The sequence below is a fragment of the Grus americana genome, chromosome 3, assembly GCF_028858705.1.
Source record: "Grus americana isolate bGruAme1 chromosome 3, bGruAme1.mat, whole genome shotgun sequence".
NCBI lineage: Eukaryota > Metazoa > Chordata > Aves > Gruiformes > Gruidae > Grus > Grus americana.
Window position 1 is genome coordinate 78,182,248 of NC_072854.1, and position 13,774 is coordinate 78,196,021.

At 43.0% G+C, this 13,774-nt stretch overlaps 2 protein-coding genes across 4 annotated transcripts in view; one reads left to right on the forward strand and one right to left on the reverse strand.

Annotated features, from left to right (window-relative positions):
• Positions 1-1,329, forward strand: part of LOC129204357 (uncharacterized) — a 37,566-nt gene extending 36,237 nt beyond the window's left edge. For all 3 annotated transcript variants that reach the window (XM_054820214.1, XM_054820215.1, XM_054820217.1), the window contains one exon: positions 387-1,329. In XM_054820214.1, the coding sequence (XP_054676189.1) occupies positions 387-576 (190 nt within the window). In that variant the 3' untranslated portion in view covers positions 577-1,329. The remainder of the gene's footprint in view (positions 1-386) is intronic.
• Positions 1,330-4,031: 2,702 nt separating this feature from the next.
• On the reverse strand, positions 4,032-8,606 carry TTLL2 (tubulin tyrosine ligase like 2). The gene is made up of 2 exons (XM_054820219.1): positions 8,565-8,606; positions 4,032-5,868 (listed from the first exon to the last, which is right to left on the reverse strand). Exon 2 carries the CDS (start codon positions 5,858-5,860, stop codon positions 4,196-4,198), a length of 1,665 nt encoding a protein of 554 aa, XP_054676194.1. The 5' UTR covers positions 5,861-5,868; positions 8,565-8,606; the 3' UTR covers positions 4,032-4,195.
• Positions 8,607-13,774: the final 5,168 nt, after the last annotated feature.

The following is a 13,774-nucleotide window of genomic DNA, read 5'->3' on the forward strand; positions in this document are numbered from 1 at the left end:
TCTCTATTCCTGCGCATATAATGAGGAAAAATAACAACAGGACTTTCTTACACATGCCTCTTCTGGGCTTAGGGAGGATCCTGTTGTAAAATAGATCTCCTGCTTGCAAAATCTCGAGATCCCTGCATGAAGTCATCATGTAAAATGCAGATCCCACCACCCACTAGGTATTATACTGTGTACTGAATTACCTTTGTATTGAAATCCTATTGTGAAATCAGATCTCTAATGCCATCTCATGTAAATTCTGAGGTGAAGTATAACCTGAGAAAGTTGTCACTTGACATTATTTTCCACTTTCGTTGTGTCACATTAGACAGCTCAGTGAGATAGGTTAATAACAGGGAGTGCCTTCTCATCACTTCATTCATTGCTATTTCTTTCAGGAACAGAGATAAAATAGTGGTATTCAGTAACGGCCAAAAGGAGGTTCACACTGCGCAGTTCAAGAGGCGGGAGTACCCAGATGGCACTGTAAAAACAGTGTACTGCAATGGCAGACAAGAAACCAAGTACTCCACTGGCCGAGTTCGAATCAAAGATGAGGAGGGTAATATCATCCTAGACAAGAAGTGATTCCTCGCCTCAAAGGGCTGCACTGTACATAAGTAGCTCAACCCATTTTCCCGGCACTTCAGAACTGTTAGGAAGATTTAAGCCTTGTGAAAATGAATGGATGGATGGATCTGCAGGGCTGAAATTTGGTTTGGTGACTGGTGCTCAGTTTGGAATAACCTTACCCAAATGACGTGTCTGTTGAGTGAGACTTGAAGGAAATGCAGTCATGCCCTCTTTGTGTATGTAACGTCAAAATAAGTGCCCATAGTACTTCTCACCAAAGTGTTTGTTTCATGATAATGATCACACTTTCCCTTGTTTTTCTGCTAGTTAGTTACAAAAGTGACTACAATTAAAGAGCGTAGCATAAGAACCTCAAATCTACAAAGCTTTTTGAATTTCAGTTCAGTGCTGCCATATGCTGACTAAAACAAATCTACAGGTTGGGGTTTTTTTCTCAGTTAACCATCACAAAAAATGTGAAAGTGATCAATGTTTTCAGTTTGGTTGGGTTCTTTGGAGCAGAAGATCTCGGCATGCATCAGGCCTTATCACGAGCTGAACATTAGACCAAAACCTGAGTAGGAGTTCAGTGAACAGTCACACCTCTGGATGTTTCTTCCAACGTAAATTATTCAGTAATTATATGATCATAATCTAAGAACAATCTCATGCATTCAAAGACACAACGTAGTGTTTATTCCATCCTGGTCGTTATTCCAGATGCAACAGCCTTTTCTTCTTCCTCCAGCTGTCTTTCCTCAGACCTCCTCCGTGTTGCTTTGTTTTTGAATTAACCTCTCCCACTACTGCCTTTATTCTTCCAGTAGTGGAAAAATATCTCTGGTCAATGAATCTCCCCAGCTTCAAGGCTCTTTGGATTGCACTTGATACGTAGGGGGATTAATCATTTATCAGATGCTGCTTTCAACTGCCTTCCCCATAGACTGCCTGTCCATCATCTGTCTTGAATTTTTCTAAAGCACTGAAGCATTTCCCCTGCAGAGCTCAGTTCATTACCTGCCCATTGACTGAGAAGACCAATTATCTCCTCATGCCCTTCGAATTCCTGTAGCAACAAACACACTTTCATAGCACGCTGCTTTAGCCATTTCTTAGACCTAAGTGCAAAGTAATTGCAAGATTATGGAATTGCTCTTTCTTCTTTTGAGTTTCTAGTGGGTGAGACTGTCGACAAATCACCATTCAAATTACAGAGCATCTTTGGAAGAAATAGATTGAATAGAGCAAGAAGTGTTGCTAATATTGATCATACACATGCTGCAGTTTATGAATTCAATTATGATGTCCTGAATATCCATGCAGTTTGATGTCAGCTGGTGTGATAATAAAATTCCACTGGTTTTCCTTTACTCCTGTGTAACAAAGGAACAATTTATACGCCTCTGTTTTTCACTACTGAAATATTTAACATATTTCATGTGTTTTGTAAAAGGAAACCCTAATTAAAAGAAATCCAAGAGATCATTTCTTTTCTGTGTGTTTCACCAAGAATTTCAGTTTAGTGCTGCCTTATGCTGACTAAAACAAATCTATGTTGGCTTTTTTTCTCAATTAAGCATCATGAAAAAAGTGAATGCGATTAATGTTTTCAGTTTGGCTGGGAAACTAGATGTGATACTAATGTTTTGTAAAGAACCACTGTTTTTATTCCCAGGAATTCCTTTTAACAAAAGGTCCCTGATCTCCAGTTAATATGCTGACATTCTCTTTGTTTCTATAGTAATACAGAAAATGGGCTTTGTTTGCAGCTTTTAGCCTTAAATCACTGTTTGCCATTTAATAACTTGTGTTTATAATCCCTTCTAATTGTAAATTAAATAAGGAAAAATTTTGTTTGTATGCTGCTTGCTCCTTACTTCATTAAGCACTCTCTACTGTCCTTGCAGGAACCATTCTGATTCTGGAATATTTAGGCCTGCGGCTCTGCAGAGGTGTAGCACATGGGAGATAGACACAAGTCAGTCTCTCAGACTGTGTGCATGCAGACACGTATGCGTGCAAACACTTTGCTGATGTATGCATTCACCTTGTTAGCTCCTGCTTACAGGGAGGTTGTAGTGGTGCGTAAGTATGGGCCTGGTTCTACTTGCTGGCAAATCAACGGCAAAACTTCCACTGGTGAAATCAAAGGGCAAGACTACTGAGGATATCACAGTACTTTCGCCAGCCTGTGTCTGGCCACCGTTTGTACCAAGACATGTTTTTCAAATGATATTTTATAGTATAATAGCAAAGGGATTATTGAAATAAAGGCTACAAATTTGGTTTGAAAAGGAGAAGACAGAAAAACACCTGCATAAATGACAAGCTCTGTCAGGTATGTTGTAATTGGGAGTCCTTCGCAGACCAGTTATGACGCATGCCACGTTATTTTTCATAGGCTGATTCTCACACCGTCTCCACCTTCCACTTGCATTAGTTAACCAGAAATAGTGATGGCTCTACCAGCTATAGTTCATAGTTGTAGGGACACAAATAATCCAAATTAAGTGTGACTGCATATGAACTTAAACTGTAGCAATACACATACCTACTTTACTATGTTTTTTGTCCTAAAGGGTTTATAGTGAACAATATTTTTATGAATCCTTCAGGGGGATAGAATACAGTTGGAAAACCCACTTGTCTTTCCACAGGTTTTCTGGCATTAGCGGAAGCACACTACAGCCAATATTTGCCCTCAATTTTGATTCAAATTTAGAATACGTTGTGACTTCTGAACAGAGTTACTTCCATTCAAACAGCTGGGGGCAGCAAAGATGTACAAGGGAAGGGCAGCATTTTGACCATCATCTCAAGTGCTTCAGTTCAGTGTTAATATTTTTCCATGCACAGCTGATCACCAAAATTTTATTGCAAGCAAAACAAAGCTGCCTAACCACTGTACCCAACAGGTGGCTAATGCAGAGTCTGTGAGAGAGAGGTTTGATCCAGTCTTCTGAACGTTATATTTGCAGTTTATAATTCTGCCCTCTGATAACAAATTTTTCTGTTACCTTGAGAAGCTAATTATTTCTTTATTAAGAGTTTATCTGAAACAAAACACTGGAACAGTATATATGTTTTTTAAAAATTACTTTCCATAAGAATTTCTACAGAATCCTACTGGTTATAAAAAAAAAAAAAAGTTATTGCATACTGTTGTTTCATGCAATGCAAAATTAGTTTCTGGAAATGGAAATGAATGTCGGGAAGCTCTCCGGATTCTTCAAAAACATGATAGGTTTGTGCAACTCATATTACCTGCACCTTTGTAAACTGAGTGCATGTTGAATGCGTCCTGATGTAAAGTGACCAGTTTTACTAGTCATAAAGCCCCCTTAGTTAGGAAAAAAAAAGAAGCAAAGGTTGCTGAGAAAAATAATAAACAAAGACTGGCATTACTGAGGCTGTTTTGAGAAATGTAATTGTCCATTTTTATTCTGGGATTACTTTACTATTGCAAGAATTACTTCAAAAAATTAGTACTTTAATTTTAAAAAATAATCTCTCATGGTAATTGCTAAATTACAGTTTTAAAATTGAGATATCTAATACAATTTCAGTGTACATCTACCTCCTTCAAGCTAAAGTTGTCATTTATGATATGTCTGTATAACCTAACATCATGAAGTTACACAGAGGTTAAATAGCCTACCCTTTTCTTTGTGTTCTGCTGTTTTGATGGTAACTGTTTGCTCACTAATTTGTTTATTTCCTTTATGATGCTTTTTACATCTATCCCATCCCTGGAAGCTTGAAGTGCAGCTTCATTGAAAGGAAAAATAAGGACAAAATCTCCTACCCGGGAGATAGGCCTCTGGTCTTTATCAGAGAGGAAATAGGGGCGTATAGTTAACTCGTGGTTGCAGAAGTCAGGTGTAGGTAACCAGCGACTGAGTTGGGCAGACTTGTGTGGAGAATGCCCAGCTCCTGGGATTTGTTTATTTTTAGCTTCAGCTTTTGCTTGGGATGGTATTTTTGGCATGTTTATCCTTTCACACAGCTGGGAAGTCTGTGTTTTTATTGGACATGCTCTGGTAGTTTTCTTAGTCAGGGCAACCACCTTACGAATTGATCCTCTTGCAGCCTGCAGGGCAGGTTGTACTGAAGAAGCAGAAGTACGTTTAGCCACTTTTTGGCACGCGAGTAAGCCAGGAGCCTCCTTGGTGGCACTCTCACCATCTGTGCCCCAGGGCACCCGTCTTCTGCCAGCCTTTGTCCCGGCCACTTGGTTTTGCCTGAAAGTGTCAATCTGTTTGTAGTTCAGCAGTTCAACAATATCGTGAAGAAGTTTTCTTTTCACGGTGTCATCAATGGAACAGTCTAAACACAAGGCTGGATTGTAGTTGACTTCTAAAAGCCACGGCTTGAATTTGTCATCAATCAGGATGTCAAAGCCAAAGAGCTCAAAGCAATTGGAAGCCACCGGTAAGGGGGCTACAGCAAGCAGGGTGAGAATCACTATGTTATTGATCTTTTGCCAGAGGAGCATGTCATCAACCCCAAATATTCGAAGGTAAGAACGAAATTTGCTGAACGTCCATTTGCAGCCACAGCCAATCCCATCTTTGTATTTTTTATACGAAGCTCCATATTTGTTGATGCTGGTGTTTGTTAAGTGGGCATAGACATTGTCTAGAGAACTGAGGTCAAACTTTTCAGTGGCAAACCTCACCAGTCCTTCTTCGTAAGTGTAAATGGTGAGGGGGTAGAAACTGGTGACACAGACATAAAGGCGCAGATCCAGTTTATACCCTGAAATGAGCAATGGGTTGCTAATGTACTTCTGCACAATGACTGTACAGTCATATACTAAGTCTTTAATGTCTTGGAAAATGAGTATGCCCCTTCCACGGGAGAGATCCACAGGCTTGCAAATCCAGTAGCTAGGTCTTCTACCTACTGACTGTCTCTCCTTGCTGTATTCTGCTATAAATTTGACATAGTCATTGGGCATGATGAATGCCACTGGACTAAATTCATACAGAGCTGATCCATATGCTCCTTTCATACGTTTCAGATGCCTTGCCAAATAGTCTTTTCTGGTGATCCGGACAGCTTCTGGGTAGTGGTTGAGTCTCTGCCACGGTTTAATGCTGTGGTGGTCTGTCATGCGGAAAGGTGAGTTCCGCCAGTACAGGTTCCAGTCTGCATCATCTTGCTCCTTCTTGTCAAATTCAGTCCAGCCGCGTTCCAGTAAAACCTCACGGACTATGGCAGGGACGTTCTCATGGAGACGGAACACCAAAGGCCTCAAGACGTCTCTTCTATCATAGTCATCTGCCTTCATTTCCATCTTACTAGCTGAAAGAAAACAGAATTGCCATGAAGGAAACAATGAAATTAATGCCATAGATTGGTGCTAGCAGCCACCACCTTTGCTGTATTCTTCATGCCTGTCCCTCTGAACATATTCTCAAAGCATGTCACCCCTGCGTACTTCTATAGTCCATGATTGTGAAGTCAAAGGCTGTGTTTAAGCTGAAAGATATATAAAAGGGCATTGATTCCAGGTAGCTGTTAAGGTAGCACAAAGCACTGATTGCTGCAAAGTTATATATATGTCTCCACACTTTATTTACTTTTTCTTTGAGGTAGCTTACTACAGCAGTAGCTGTCCCAAAACTTTTAAATTCTTGGATACTTATTCTTTTTGGTTTTTGCAACTGCCTTCAGCCTAATGGCCATAACATTGCCTAGTAAGACTTGCTGTGCACTGCTGCATTGCTGAGACATTCTGCTAACTTAGCACGTTGCCCTGCTCTGAGCAAATTCTCTTGGTTAAGATTACAAAGCCCGATTCAAAACTGATGGCAGACAGTAGGAAAACGCCTACTGATTCCAATGCTCTTTTCCTCCTCTGACATATGCTGATTTAACTGATAATGTTCTGCTACTCCTCCAGTGAGGTTCTCCTCAGTTCCTGAAGAACAGGGCACATTCTTGTCTCATCACTTTTCTCTCAAGAAAATAATGTTCCATAGAAACGTATGTAGATTCTGAATGAAATACCATTTCTGCTATCTATAGTTGAAGTAGATGATGGTCTCTGTCTCTTTTTATGGGTAAGAAATGCATTTTAAGTTATTTTGGACATAGCAATTCTCATAAAACAGTTCATGAAGTGTGCTCTTCCCTCCCCAGCTAGTTGAATATATACAAGACTCACACTAAAACACCTGTCCCACTGGCTAGTGGCATAGCGGACAAAAAGTCCGATGGTCTTGTAGATTTGAGAATGTTGCCGTTTCAGTTTTTATTTCCTGAAGCCCTGCTCCCTGAGGATTAGACTCTGTGTTTGGAACACAGAGTGTCTTGGACAAGAGAAGAGTGTTTTTGCTGAGGACCGTTCTGACACAGCATTAACATACTGACCTCCACCTCCTCTCAAAAAGTAGCAAGCAAAAGAAATACAAAGTGGGCAGGACATACACTAGACAAGACTACTTCACATCCTATTAACAGAATGACCTCCTTGCTCCTTCTTTTCAGGTTGAGTTTTAGACTCCAGAATGAGTAGCCTTTGCCTTCCAAACAACTACAGAAACCAAGGGAACATGTCACACCTGGAAGTACTCAATGCAATGTGCAGCTGAGTTGGCCGGGGATGCTTTTTCTGTGGAAAAATTACAATTTTTGAAACAGGAAGCTTTTTTCCAGAGAACAAAAGTAATCTTTTGCCAGTTTTTTTTAATTTCGTTTGAATTTTCTTGTTTTGAAATTGTCAGAATATCTTATTTTCAGTTTTTTTAAAGACAATGGTTCAGAAAGACTTTTTTTAAATGCTAATTTAGTTTTAAAACTAAAATCCCAAATGTGAAATGAAATGCTTTGCCATTATGAAAATGCAAATTACATAATTCAAAAGTTTTGCAAGTCACTAAACAGTTTAAGATTCTCATTATTTGATTTGAATGTGAAAAACAATTACAAAATTTTTGCAGAACAAAAAAACCAGGTTTCTCTCTCCACTCTGACATGCGGTGATTCTCTCTTATAACGTAGCTATGTCTTGGCTGTCAAATGGATTCTGCTGCTGCTAACAGGCTCTGAGGGGTAACCACAAAGCAGTCACAGAGCTCTTCTACAAGTAGTGTTGTGGAGCCTGTAACAAATGCGTTAGAATGCAGAGAGCAAAGCCAGGAGAGTCTCAACAGGGGCTTGGAGGGTTTTAGAGAAGGGTCCTGGAGGTATTTCAGGGAAGCTAGGAAGCAGGGCAGTGGTGTTAGAAGTATATGGTTACTTTACCACAAGTATGTAGTGTTTAAGTTAAAAATATCCCTGGACCATCTTATATCCTGTAGTGAGGGAATCATTGCCTAAAAATGAAGGGATGTGAAGCAAGTTTTGGTGCAGGGTGTGAGGAATGAGGGTCCTAATGGAAAGGGACTTTAGACCTCATTAATGGGCTGAGATTGTGGCTAAAATTTGAGTTTCTGTATACGATGACTTTCTATATTCCAAAGTAATACTTAATTCCATATGCCAATAGTAGTATGTGTATTAATATAGTTATCAATGCTTTACATTAAAGTATGCAGTATCCATCCAGCTCAGGCTTAAGCCAGTGTTGGAAGGGAGAAAGATCTAAACTGCACTGGGATTGTTTCTCTGAATTCCCTTAGGGATCAGAGATTCCCTCCATCCAGCTCTCCACCTCGTACAGACTGTAGTTGAATTCTCCTTAGTAAGAGCTTTCCTTAGGTGAGGGGTTTGTAGGGAACAGGAGAGAAACATAGACTCATAGAATCTTAAGATTGGAAAAGACCTCTCAGATCACCAAGTCCACCATGTCTGCTAAACCATGTCCCGAAGTGCCATGTCTACCTGTTGTTTGAACACCTCCAGGGATGGTGACTCCACCACTTCTCTGGGCAGCCTGTTCCAGTGCCTAACCACTCTTTTGGTGAAGAAATTTTTCCTGATATCTAATCTAAATCTCCCCTGGCACAACTTGATGCCATTGTACTGAAGTGTGGTTATGATATAATAGGACTTACACAAAATACCACAAAGGGCAAAGAAGTCTCGCTGTGTCTCTTGCAGTCAGTGCTTCTCTTCAGATCCCAGGAAGCTGTGGGCTTGCTGTTGAGCTTGCACACAAACCTAACGTGGTGGTCCCAGGAAACGTTTGTTATCTTTGCTTCCACCTTCCTTCCTGGGCTCTTTCCTATCTCCTTACTAAACAGCACTATTTCACATGCTAAAATAAAACTAAAAAAAAAAAAACAAAACCAAAACTAAACAAGTTTTATAGTAGCTGGTTCAAATCCTTGGGCAAAGGCTATTAAATTAAGAAAAAAAATTATGTATTTGAAAGTAGCCTTGCTAAGCACTTGGATAAGTCAACTTATAGACTGCAGTTAGCTTTGTCTTTTCTGCACTGCTCGACATTGCTACGAGCTCTTTCAGTGAAAAGCACTGTTGTATGTGAATCCAGTGCATGGTAAACTGTGCCATCATGGTCTCTGCTAGGTAATCATAAATTAAGCTGTTAGTAACATCTGAACAATGAAGCCTTCTTTGGCAGTTTCTTCACGTCAGTTTGTATTAATGGAACATCTTTCATACCTCTGGCATTCAGGGAGTAGTTTACAGGAAATTGGCTCACCAAGCCTAGATATAACAAATGTCAGATTCAAATTCCCTGGTAATTAAGTGTAAAGAAAATAAAATACTTTAACTGACAAAGAACACCTACCTGCTTTTAAGGAAATCCTATCACACATAAGCAGAAGCTCCTGAAGTGCAATTATGAAACAGTAACTCTAAGATAAGGCACTGGTCTAAACGAATGAATACAAATTTCACTCACTTGAAGAGTCATAAATGCGTGCTCAGATGAATGCCCATCTCTTCACCAGCCTGCATTCCCAAAGGGCTCTGCATTCAGCCGATTCCTTAATAACTTGGAAACCCACCCACATTTTTCCAAAATGCAAAAACTGCTACAGCTGTCTCTGACCACGCTCAAGTTTAACATCTACCTACTGCTGTTGCCTACCGGCACCCAGAAGCGGAGATCTTCCCTGAGAAGAGCAGGATGCCGTTGTTTGTGACCTCACGGCTCCGGGGCCGCGCAGACGCCGCGGTGACAGAGCCTGTGCTGGCATCCCCGGGGAAGCGCTGACGTGAGCTTGGGCTTCGTGCTGGCCATGGCTGTTTCCAGCAGTTCATGCGTTCCAGTTGCTCGGTTTTACACCTACGGGAGGAAACATGATCCTTAATGGTTAGGCGTTAAAAGTGTTTGTTTGCCAAGTTAATGTAGAATGTCTCTGTGTAATTAAACTCAGCAGACCGATCAGTGGTCATTCCTATCATCTTTAAGCCCTCAGGGCCACAGATCATAATATGGAAGGTGCCTGCTTGGGATTTAATCTCAGAAATAACCATTTTATTTATTTCTTGAGTTGATGGTTACTGTCTGGTACATCATCCAGGTTCACCCCATCTGCCCCAGCCTACACAGCTTCCTCCTTCACAGGGCTGCTCGCCCACAAGGGCCCTCGCTGCAAAAACACCATCCGACGGCTCGCAGTCTGTCAGCGGTGTGATACTGCTACCAGCATCAAACAAACGTCCCTGAAGGCGCAGGAGTGAGGCTGAACTGGTGCACGTTGTGCTCATATTAACAAAAGTATTGGTATTTAAAGCCGTTGTCGCTGGTTATGCTGGGGTGGGGGCCCGGCAGAGCACCCCCGCCCCGGCCGCACCCGGTACCTCGGCCCAGCCGGACCCGCTGCCGCCGCGGGCCTGCCCTGCTCTCCGCCCGGATCGCTGCATGCCCCGCCGCCCGCTCCGGCCCACGCCCGGGCGGAGCAGTCAGACGAGGCGGGCGGGTGCGGGGAACGGCGGGGCCGGCCGGCGGGCGGCCGCGGGCCGTTGCTTGGCGATAGGGAAGGGCGGGGGAGGCCCTCCCTCAGGCCGAGGCCGGCAGCGCAGGCGGCGGGTCTTGGCAGAGTTCAGTCCAGCTCTTCCTTTCCAGGGCTTGGGGCGTTTGTTGTTTTAACCGCCTGCAGCCTTTTTTTACCCGAGCCGGCCAGGGAAGACGCACACCCAGGACGCTCGGAAGGGAGAAAATCCATCACCTGCATCTCGCCTTTCTCCTGTGTCACTCCTTACCCACTACCCTGGCTCACCCTTCTCCTCCCTCGAGGGTCAGCCCCACCGCCTGCCCAGGATGGACCTCTGTCCCCGCAGGCCGCATGGAGGGAGCCTGCTCCGTAGGGCCACCATGCACAGGCAGAGGTGTAGGTGTCCTGGGAGCTGCAGATTGAGCCCCTGCACGTCTCCCACCTCCTGAACCCCTGTATGTCTCCCACCCCCAGTCAGCGTGTGTGCCTGAGGCCCTCCAGCTGCTTGGACCTTTGGCTCATGCCATATGACACCATGATATTATGTACCTGAAGAAAGAAATTACTTAATCTATGAATATTAATTACTTGAACCTGACTATCTTATGTTCCAGAATGCTTGGATCCACAGGCTCCCCAGCTCCCCAGCACCTATGTCCTCAACAGAGATTAGTGTGTGTCCCAGCCTCAGTCTCTGCAGCCTCTGGGAGAAATGGCTCAGCCATCCTTTCTCAGGGCCTCTCCTCCTGTCTGGCATAGGTGGCCCCTCACTCGATGTCCTCATTGCCCACATTGTCCCATGGTTCTCTTGCATGAAGACCTGACTCTCCTCCTATACCGCTGTACAGTTTGGGACTGAGGATACCAGGAAACACAGGGCATTCAGCAGATGAGCATTAGCAAGCTTGTTACCAATGGCCAGGTTTAGAGCTCTTGAAGGTTTCAGGCACAGGACTGGAGAGGAATTCATCTTCCTACAACTTTGAACCCCAAAGCCAATGTCCATTGAGATGGCTACGCTTGCTCTTGTTATCCTCACGCAGTAAGAGTCAGACTGATAAAAGCTATTGTTTCACTGCAGGATGACCATGGTTGTTGCTGTAGGTGAGAAAAGAGCTTGTGTGCTGGTTGAGGACTCAGCCCAGACAGACCTCTGCTGCTTGGTGCCTGCTAGACTGAAGCAGGGTTTGGAGAGACTTCCTTGGCCATGGAAGGGCAGAGGCCTCAGTGACCTCAACCATTATTTTGTTTCTTGCATTTCAGTGAAGAGGTGTTCCTAGCTGAACTTCTGCCTGAAGTTTTTTTGACATACTATGCAGCAAAATGCCTATTGCCTTTATTGTAAACAAAACTGTATAAATTTTAGAACTGTGTACCATCCATGCATAATGGTGTCCTAAATGGCATTTTCTGTTTAGATCATGTCCAAGACAGATGAGCACCTTTATCCTCACCCTGTCCCAGGGGTCAGCATGTTTACTGTATCACCACATGTAGCTGTGGCTTCCATTACCAAAGTAACAGAGCTTTTACTCACACTACCTGTAGGATAGAAGAATTGATTTTCCCCTTATTTTACAATTGGGGAAATGTCTACAGTAAAGTTATGTGACAAAATCAAGAGTGGAAAACAGCTCCCCAAACCACAGCCCACAAAGTCCTGTCTCCCATGCTGACTCTGTTTCAGTGGTGCTGAGGTTTTCTCCAAGGTCAGAGCACCTTTTTCTTGGTCTTTGGTAGCTCCTCATGGTTTCAGCTGGAATCTGTGGAGTCAGTAGCAGTTTGCTGGTTTGCCATTGCTGAATTTTACTGCAGACAAATCCTGGGCACAAAGAGTACAAAACAATGAAGGAGGTATGCTGGGTTGACCCTGGCCACCAACAAAGCACCCACCTAGTTGCTCAATCACTCCCCCCACCAATGGGATGGGGGAGAGAATCAGAAGAGCAAAAGTGAGAAAACTCCTGGGTTGAGCTAAAGACAGTTTAATAGATGAAGCAAAACGGCATGTGCAAGCAAAGAAAAATAAGGAATTCATTCACTACTTCCCATCAGTGGGCAAGTGTCCAGCCACTTGCTGGAAGGCAGGGCCTCAGCGTGCAAAGCAGTTGCTTGGGAAGACAAATGCCATAACCAGGAACATCCTCATTTCCGCTTCCTCTCTCCCAAGCTTTTATTGCTGAGTATGGCATTGTGTGGTATGGGACATCCCTTTGGTCAATCTGTCTCAGCTGTCCTGGTTGTGTCACCTCCCAATTTCTTGCACACCTGCACCCTACTCACTGACGGGGGCAGGCAGAGTGGGAAAAAGAGAAAACTTGGATGCCGTGCAAGCAATAGCCAAAACACTGGTGCGCTACCAACTCTGTTTTAGTCACAAAATCTAAAGCACAGCAGCATATGATCTGCTTTGAAGAAAAATAACTCCATCACAGCTAGACCCAGTACAGGAGGAAAGAGGAAAAGTTATCAAGCTGTATATACTCTGAGGGAGGGATCTTCTTTTCTTCTGAGTACAATATTGCTAATTTCTGTATTGGGCTATTACAAATAAACAATAAATGATTACATTCAGATCAGATTTTCACTGATGTTCATCTCAAAAATCCCCTTTGCTTCACTTGCCATTGAACATTGCCTTTTAAAAGAGAGTCACAGGAGGATTCAGAGATGTATTTCACTGGGTGTTACCAAGATGAAATCAAGTTTCTGTATCAGATGAAAGCAGAGCAGGGTGAGAATCAGCAGCCTAGCAAATCCATCTGTAATCTCTGGGCATCTGGGAGGTCATCAGGATTCTTCAGCCACAGTAGTTGTGCCATTTGTAATTCCAACAGAGAGATTAACAACATGCCTTTGAGCTGACAGGGCAAAGGCACAAGAGAAAGGTGGATCTGTGAGGGAGCCCACCTGTCACCTTCTTTTCTGCAGGACATAATGAACTCTACTTAATTGTATCAGACCTGGAAAAGAAGCTTATCACATGAAAAGCCATGGAGCAACACAGGTGAAATCTGGAGGGGAGTCCGGGTGCTTGGGAACAAGGAATGTTAGCCAGATAATAAAGTAGCATGAAAGGTACTGTCATTTAAAAGCCCTAACAATTTGGGGATTTTTTTCCACATGAATTGTATTATTGATTTCTATCATGTTGTCACACTATATGGCACCTCATCCTCCTGTTACGGTTAATAGCTGAGAAGAAGTAATTTCAAATGTTAGCTCCATGGCATGTAGTAATTTAACTAGCCATGTAGTTTATTGCCGGGGGCAGCACTAATCTCGGAGATGAACAGCATCTGTCTTCAATTTCTTTTATGCTATCTGCCTCATACAGAGGATCTGATCATAGTGTC